This window comes from Chlorocebus sabaeus, chromosome X, assembly GCF_047675955.1.
Source record: "Chlorocebus sabaeus isolate Y175 chromosome X, mChlSab1.0.hap1, whole genome shotgun sequence".
NCBI classification, from domain to species: Eukaryota; Metazoa; Chordata; class Mammalia; order Primates; family Cercopithecidae; genus Chlorocebus; species Chlorocebus sabaeus.
Window position 1 is genome coordinate 109,133,260 of NC_132933.1, and position 9,312 is coordinate 109,142,571.

Sequence of the window (9,312 nt, forward strand, 5' to 3'; positions counted from 1 at the left end):
TTCTCCAGGTGGAATTAACTCCTCCCTTCTCTGTGCTGACATTGGACCTCTGAACCAATTTCAGGTATGAAGAGCATTTCAGGCTCATTGCTGTAACCCCTGTGACACAGAGGTTACATAGAGTCTATTCCTCACACAAGTCACTGAATAGACGATGGGCTAATGATACTTTAAATAAACAATCTTTGAAAACTACTAAAAGAAATCATCTTAATCACCACAGCCTTCCATTTCCTTCACCAATGTTTTCTCCCAAATTCTTTCTTTTCAAAACATGTCAAGTTCGCTTCTCTAGTTATCATGGACCTAATATAGCAAATGTAGGTGCCTTCGTTTCCAGCCTGAATGTTTTGACTCTTCATCATGGTCTATTTAAAATTTCATTACTAGTAACTGTCTAATGATGTAATGAATCCTCTGAAATATTTTTCACCACTTTCATGAAGCCTCAGTATCAGCTAAAAATAATTACACTACTAGGACAGTGACACAGAAGAGGTTTCCAGAACACTGGCCTGGTGCAGGGGAGAAAAACATCTATGTGTAAAAATATGCTTTTTTTTGGTGAAAAGGTCCAATAGCTTTCATCAGATTTTCCAAGAGACATTTGGTCCAAAAGGTCAAGAATCACTGATCTAAACTATCCCAACAATCTCTACATATCCTAAATGCACTAGGAATGGACTTTCCAAAAAGGAAATAGATTTGTCATGTGAAAGTCATTTTACCTAATAGGGTGCCTCATATTTTTAAATTTAAATGTTCAGAAAGCAATAACATTCCCTGTGATATCTTATATAAATTTCTGTCAAGCAGTAGTCACTATGCTTTAGAGCATCAACCTTCAAAGTAAAGCAATAGTAAGGTTTACTGCAGATCTATGGATAAGCTGACAAAGCAAGTCCAGTGAGGTGAGGTACAGAAAGAGCACTGTCTTGGAAGTCAGTATTTTATGCATCCAAGGACAAGTTATACAGCTAAGAATTTTGTGGCATTTGGTAATTCCCTTGATCCCTCTGAGCCTCTGTTTCAGTCCCTTTGGGCTCTTATAGGCCACTATTCTATAGCCCTTGGACATGGTTAATATATAATTACTTCGACTCTTAAAGTTTATCATCTGTTTTTTATGTTCTTAACACTTTTATCTGATCAATCAATTAAATACTGTGAATGAGTGTGCTTTGTTTACTTTGGCCTAGCAACAACTAGAAAAGGGTTTTTCAAGAAGTCTCAGAGAAGCCATGGGGCAAGTGTGAATGAGCACCTGTGGAGAGACCCAGGCCCTGATTTAAGTTTGTGAAGAATGTCAGTATGAGAGATAATGCAAACTCTTCCCAGAATAAAGCATAGAAGAAAAAAACGTTGAGGAGGGTCCAAGAAAGAAAACTAAAGAGACGGATCTTCATGAAATTGACTAATTACTAAAAATCCATACCAGAAGATACATCACATATAACTTAATCCAACTTCTTGGATGACAAAACCACAGTTCAAAGACTTTCAATTTCCCTAATACACAATGATAGATGGCAACACAAGAAATAGATTGTTTGAAGGAAAATACAAATTGTTGATAAAAATATAAAATATTTGTCATGATAAAGGAGGAGAAACAGTCCCAACAATCAATTTGTCTCAAATGCTCACAACATTTAGAAAATGTTTTGATTCAATTTCTGAAGTTCTAATTACTCAAAATTAAAATGAAAAAAAAAAAACACCTATCATTATGAAATCTATACATCTCATACATACAAGTATATTCCTTAACAACTATTTATCAGGTGTCTACACTCTAAATCACAGGGCTGGGCACCCTATATGTAATATAAAACTAGAATATAACCTTAGTCTTTCTGAGTACACTCGAATGCAAATACTGCAAGATTTTTCATAGGCTAAAATATTTCTATGCCACAACTACACAAAGATTGTGACCCAATATTCACCAATAATAGTGTTCCATGTTTCTTTTTCTCCATTACTGGTCTCTGTAATGTATGCAATTATGCTATACCTAGATCTATTGTTAAATACATGTTTCACAATAGCTGAGGATTATGTAACAATTCAAATCAATTAGTATTGACTAAATGCTAAAATTTCCCATTAAATGCCAGATAAATCCAAAAGCTCCCTCAACCATGAAGATTTCAAAAAAAAAAAAAAAAATCAGAGCACAAATAAATGTAATTCTTGTGTTCTTTGCTCAGTATTTTAAAAGTTTATGAAGTAAAAACATCCTAAAAATAAAATATAAAATAGGGGCAGAGAAGTGTCCTAAACAGCACAAAATTAATGCTCAGCTCACATTGAACCTCAGAGTATTCAAATAACTAAGGCACCCAAAATAAGTGGCATTTCTTAAATGGAAGCTTTTCTTAATCACTGCAAAACCACACAGTACATGCTGCCAAGTTCTGGGTTAAAATGCCTAAAATGGTCCCAGCAGAATAATTTTTACGGGTGATATATTTCAGCAAAAAGGGAAATTGTGGTATGTTGTGGACTCAGTCATCGGAACGCTGAACATTAGTCATTTTTCTTGCGAAATGGCTTTTCTGTCTCTCAGATGATAAGAAAAATTCATTCCCGCTGATTTTATACAGCACTGAATTCTGGGCAGCTAGTGTTCTCAATTCTTTTAGCAGAGTTCAGCTGATGGACAAAAATAGAGAGGAATTCTATTGCTTAAACACTATTTGGACATGAAGAGGTCTTTCTACATGACACTTGGAATTTAATTGCATTAAAAAAAAAATGAAGAAACACTGTATTCACCCAGGACAATCCTGCGTTATGACTAAGGCATTTTCACTGTGCAATCGCTAACCATTCACAGCTCACACAGGAACAAAAATCATGGGCAGACGTGGCACACTGGGGTCATCTCAATAGCTACCAGGATCACATCCCTAGAGGCATAGGAAACAACTACTGTCATTCCCTGGAACTCTCGCCATTGGGAAATTAAGCACTGCTCATGTCTGGCTTACTCTCATGACTGTATCTGTATTCCTCTAGTATCTCCTGTATGGTATGTCTTTTTTTCCATCCTCTTATTTCTACCTGTTAAAATTCTACTTATCTCTCAAGATTCCTGCACTTTGTTCATATTTATAACATTAATATTTATCTCACTGCATTGATATTTATCTCACTATATTCCTATCAATTATTATCTCACTGTATTCATGTCAATTATTCGCCCACTTGATTACTTCTTCCAGAAGACAGAAGTACCTTATATACAGGGATGCTACTTACTCATCTTTATATACCTCTTTCTTTCCCCATGATCTGGTCCCTGCTTAGTATGTGGGTAGAGGTTCCTGAAATGCTTAAACAAGACCAGGAGCCAGAGCTACCTCTACCTGTAACGAGTTGCTTTGAGAGATCGAGCATTTCCTGTCCTTAAATGCGTTCAAAGCTACAGCCGTCTGGCCCTAATCACCAGAGAGGTGCTGTCAAGAAGATTAAAATCTTAGGTGATTAGACTAGATTGCCTTTTAAAACCCCTTTGACCCAAAGACTCAAATTCCAAACAGACTCATGAAGGAAGTATACATTGTCCCCTGGAGGTGGGCTTTTTTCTTGTTTCCTTTTTTTCTCTACTAAAGAGAGCCATTTCAGAAATTCTCAGTTGAGGGCACATTTTAAAATCTTCCACCGCTAGTTTTCTGTCATTTATTATATCTGTGGCAGCTCATGAGTAAGAACTAGCACCTGAATTCAGTGACTGAGCCATTATCCTTAAAATCAAATCATGAAATAAGAGATAGAAAACAGGCCGGGCGCGGTGGCTCAAGCCTGTAATCCCAGCACTTTGGGAGGCCGAGACGGGCGGATCACGAGGTCAGGAGATCGAGACCATCCTGGCTAACACAGTGAAACCCCGTCTCTACTAAAAACACAAAAAACTAGCCGGGCGAGGTGGCGGGCGCCTGTAGTCCCCGCTACTCGGGAGGCTGAGGCAGGAGAATGGCGTAAACCCGGGAGGCGGAGCTTGCAGTGAGCTGAGATCCGGCCACTGCACTCCAGCCCGGGCGACAGAGCAAGACTCCGTCTCAAAAAAAAAAAAAAAAAAGAAAACAAGTGTAAATTGTTTGTTAAGTACAGATTACAAGCTCTACAAGAGGAGAGAAAAATCAATGGGAGCCAGAGTGATCAAGGAAAGGATCTTCAGCCAAGTGTTGAAGGATAGATAGAATATAAATGTAAGAGAAAAGCACTTCCATGTTAAGATCAAAACAGAAAAGGAATGCAGGGACAAAATAAAGGTAGTGCAGCCTGAGGACACGAGGCAGTGAGACTAAAGCTCAAACCCATGTTGGAAAATAGTAGGAAATGCTACTTGTCACGATGCGGGGCGCGGTAGGGAGGTGTTTGAGAGACTGCTGATAGGAGAGCACTAAAGGCCCTGAGCAGAGGCGCAAGGTGATGAAAGAAGTGTTGAAGAAAAATCAAGTCTGGGAGAACACTGCATGCAGGATGGACATAAAGGGAGAGACATTATTGTAAAGGGTGGCCACTGGGAAGGGGGTCATAACCAGGTAGCTTCAGGGGTCAAGAGCTTTTGCAATAACATTGATGGAACCTGGAGGCCATTATCTTAAGTGAAACAACTCAGAAAAAGAAAGTCAAATACCATATGTTCTCACTTACAAGTGGGAGCTATATAATGTGCACACACAGACATAGAGGTATGGAATAACAGACATTGGTGACTGGAAGGGTGTGGGGGCAGGAGGAAGGTGGATGATGAGAAATTACCTAATGGGTACAATGTACATTATTCACATTATGAATATACTAAAAGCCCAGACTTCACCACTACGCAATCTATCCATGTAACAAAATTGCAGGTGTATCCCTTACATTTATACAAAAATTTTTTTCAAAAACAGTCTGTCCTGGTGATGGGGGGAGGGAGGTCATCATAGAGAAAGGAGAAGAGAGAAGCCCCAAAGAAGAGTGAGAAGGATCTGCTAAAAGGGTGCAGAAGATAAAACAAAAGATTATGTCAAAAATTATAGAAGGGATGGTAGTGCTAAGAACAGAGTCAAGGAACTGAGGAAAAGAAGTTGGACTGGCTAGCACAGTAGCTATGGTACATGTTGAACCTGAAGTGTTCAATCGTGAAATACCCAGGAGCAGATAAACTATGGGACAGTTCAGGGAAAGAAGAGGATTCAAATGAGAGATTTGAGAGTTTTCTACAGATAAGGGACAGCTGAAGTTCTAGAATGAGAAAGAGAGGGAGAGAGTACCTAAGAACCCCAAAGTGATGAACAGTGGAACCTTTCAAAACCAGATGCTTGCAAGAATATGAGCACAATGAAAGCGATGGAAAAGCAGCACTCGGTATGGGATAAAAATTCAGGATCCAATAGCATCGCAGAAAACATGAAAGGAGTTTCAAAAAGGAAATGGTGATAGATGATGAATGGTTAAGGACCAGAGCATTTTAAAGATATCACTAGACCAACAAATCGGCAGTGTTATTTCCCCTCTCAACTATTAACATACTATATATAATTATTTAATTGGTGGTTAGGCAGATAAAAAGAGTTTGTGGTTGTAAAACATAGTCTATTTTATGTTTTATAATGACAAAAAAAGGAGATACATCAAGATGCTGTTATTCTCTGTGTAGAGAGATTAAAAAATGATGTTGCTAATATGGATCAATTCTGAGTAATGTCACTTAGAATATGTACTCTTCTAGGAGCTATATAATAGAAATAACACTGCTGATGCTATGGATTGGTGATGTATTATGAATGTGTGGGTAACCTATCAAAGCATGCAAGTCCTAACAAAAGTTGTAAAGAACATCCAAAAGCATATAAAACTGCCACAGGGACTATTAAGTAATTCATGGGATACTGCCAAGCACACATTAAAAATGGTATGTTTCTGAATTCACAAGAATGCTTGGGAAGTGATGCTTCTCACCGGCTCATGAAACACTCAATTGATGTCCAGGATCTAACATGAGCCACACTTGGCAACTACTTTCATTTCAGTTGTGAACCATCTGGGAAGGTACCACAGATAGAAAGCAATGTTTCTGGTCAGTCTGAGTATTAAAATCACTCAGATCTGACTGATGGAGATGACATTAGAGGAAGCCAAGTGCTTTTTCCAGTGTCACTGAAGCTGGCCTCTGGAATAGGGGTGTGAACTACTGTGTAAGAAACGCCCTAAATGGAAATAAATTAATAGTTAAGAGTGACCATGGACAGATTCAGGTTTTGTGGGACCTACAACTTATATAACTTGGGTAACCTCTCTAAGAAATAAGAAAGCAAAATTGCAAATACAGGACTGAGTATGAAACTGGTTATTTATTTAGAATGAGAACCAAAGAGACCTACAGTTATAAGGCCATAAAGCATAAAGTTTATCAGCTACATGGTGATTTCACCTCTGCTAATGACCAAGTATTGAGCATAAAGTATAGAAAGGGAGGAAGAGCAGGTAATCAGGCAGAGGAAAAATACAAAAACAACGCTCCTTAAGGAATTCTGGAGACTGAACAAGAAAAAGACTAAGAATAAAATCCCAGAAAGAACTCTGAATTGCAGAATACACATGGTATGGAGATGGGAGAGGACCCAGAACCCCTCCTCAATGTATATAACACATTGCCATCACATTTATTTTCCAGTGATCTGCAACCATATTGCTTTTAGGAGGCTTGCCTAGTGGGACCAGATTTTGGGAAACAGCAGCCCACTTCATTGCAGGTACTCAACAAGTGCTTTTTGAATGAATAAACAAATATATAAATACATAAAGAGAAACAAGGTGAAATACTCCTTTTTCTTACTCTCCACCAGGAGCTGCTTTCCTCTGATGCTCCAACATACATGTATGTTTTTGCTGGTACTGGCTGGAACTGTCAAAGCAACAGTTCATGCCAATCTCTTCTCTTGGCCTGTTCAGGATAAAGAGGTGACTGTTTATCCTGAACAGGCCAAGTCAAAAGCTATCTCTACCCAACATTCATTTGTAAGCATGTTCAGCGTCTCCTCGAAAGATTTTTATATAAAAATGGCTACTGTGGGGCCACTCTACTTACTCACTCCCATCATCTTTCTCTTTCTGAATCAGACCCTGCAGGGATAACTCAGAAATTATTAACACCTAGTGGGGGCAGGATAGGTCAGTGTGGTATTCTAGCCAGGGCTGAAAGGTAACGAAATTCCTAAATTTCGAACATTTTACCAATGATGGCAACATAGGTGACGATTAATATATCAATCATGATGAGGCTTCCAGGAAGATATTGAAAAGCCTCATGCACCACTCACTTGGTTAGCCACAAATCCAAGCCTGGACCAGGGGAACCCTGGCCCACCAACTGGCTCATGAAGACAAGATTCAGGTGGTGGTACCTCTTAGTGAAAGAAGGAAGGAGGATACAACAGGGCACTCAGCCCCTGCTTCATAAAGGGATTCTCTTTGGATAATAAATGCCCTACACCTTCCTGCAAGTTCATATATATATATATACACACACAAAGTTCATATATATACACACACACACACACACACAGGAATAATTTAAGAGCTCACTCCCTCTTCCCCTTTTTTTTCTTTTTTTTTTTTTTTTTTTTCCTACCTTTTCTTAAAGGAGTCTACCTCCTTCCTCTTCACCCACTAAATTTTCTAGGGAAAATAGAGAAGAGCAGGGCTGGAATAACACTGCTGCTCCCTCAATACTACAGAAATCTGTATCCTGATGTTCTGTTTAGGGCAAAGGATATGAAATCAGTGAGGCAAAGCAGCCACCTCAGGAATTAGTACTGCAGGTCTTAAATGGGAGAAAATCGTTCAGCCACTTCCAAGCTAGGTGATTCGACCTCAAGAGAGTTATTGAAACTCCCCAGACCTCAGTTTCTTGGTTTTGCAAAACGGGGATGAATTTAGTTCCCACCACACAGGACTGTTGAGGACTGAGAAAATCCACGTAAAGTGCTAAATATAACTGCACAGCAAGAGCTAATTAAATATTAGTATTTAATAGTAGTAGTAGTAAAATTATTGTATCTGACTCCCCCAATCACACCACCAGCAAAACTGGCACAACCCCCACTCCCACCTCGCAGGATATGGGGCCGAGCCATGGTTACACTACACTCTCGCATGCATGAGAGACCCCCAAACGCCACAAGCGCTACTGCAGGTTCCCTACCCCTGACTGGCCATGACCCCCCAGGCCACCGCTACGGGTCCACACTGACCTGAAATGCCACCTCCGATCACGACCACGTCGAACATGTGGCCCGCGATACTCGCCTTCTCTTGATTCTCCATGCTTTGGCTGACACTCTCCTGGGTCGGAGGCACAGGAGTGCGGACGGCAAAGGGTGGGAAGGACCCTTCTACCAACTCCCCCGGGGAGCCCGGGGGCGGAGCCGATCCTTCTTTTGATACCCGGGGGGAGCCGGGCACTGTGGGCGGGGCGAACCCTTTTGCTGATACTCCGGGAGCGCCCAGGGGCGGAGCTGATCTTTCAGCTGATACCCGGGGGGAGCTGGGCACTGAGAGCGGGGCGGACTCTTGTACTGACACGCTGCGAGAGTTATTAGGTTTAGAATGTCCTTGTGTCGGCAGTTGGAAAGGATTACTGGGTGCAGGAGGTTCTTGTATTGAACCCTGCGGAGTGTGAGGCACTGAGGTGGGGGTAGACGCCTGCCTTGACACTTGGGGGATGTTATGGGGTGCAGGAGGTGCTTGTGGCGACACTGGGGAGATGTTATCCGGCAGAGGTGGTCCTGGTACCAAACCCCAGGGGAAGTTGGGCACTGAGGATGTGGCAGACCCTTGTACTGACACTCGGGGGGTGTTACTGGGTGTAGGAGGTGCTTGTATTGACACTTGCGAAGGTCATTGGGTATAGGAGGTCCCCGTACAAATATCCAAGTGTAGCCGGGCACTGAGGTCAGTATGGAATCCGGGGGCAAGTTGGGTACTTTTACCGAACCCCGTGGGGGGTTGAACCCTGAGGAGAAGACAGACCCTTGCAATGACTCGTAGGGGGAGTTTTCGGGCGGGGTAGGTCCTGTTACGAATACCCAGGGAATGCCGGTGTCCTGGTTGGAGCCTGTGGCGGCCACATCGGAGGAGTTCGAGCGGGTGGCAGACTCGGGGATCCGACTGCTCGAGTTGTAAGCGCTGAAATCCTGGAAGCCACTCTTGGAGTCGGAGTCCATACTTTCGCTAAGACCGGGGGTGCTGATTTGGGAGGGTATGCTGGAGGTCCAGGAGGCGGCCTCGGCCATTGAGGACGTGCTCCACTGG

General features: G+C 41.6%; 1 protein-coding gene across 1 annotated transcript in view; it reads right to left on the reverse strand.

Moving 5' to 3' along the window:
• Positions 1–8,438, reverse strand: part of MAOA (monoamine oxidase A) — an 83,374-nt gene extending 74,936 nt beyond the window's left edge. Inside the window, exon 1 of the mRNA XM_007991453.3 lies at positions 8,253–8,438. Within this exon, the coding sequence (XP_007989644.1) occupies positions 8,253–8,325 (73 nt within the window). The 5' untranslated portion in view covers positions 8,326–8,438. The remainder of the gene's footprint in view (positions 1–8,252) is intronic.
• Positions 8,439–9,312: the final 874 nt, after the last annotated feature.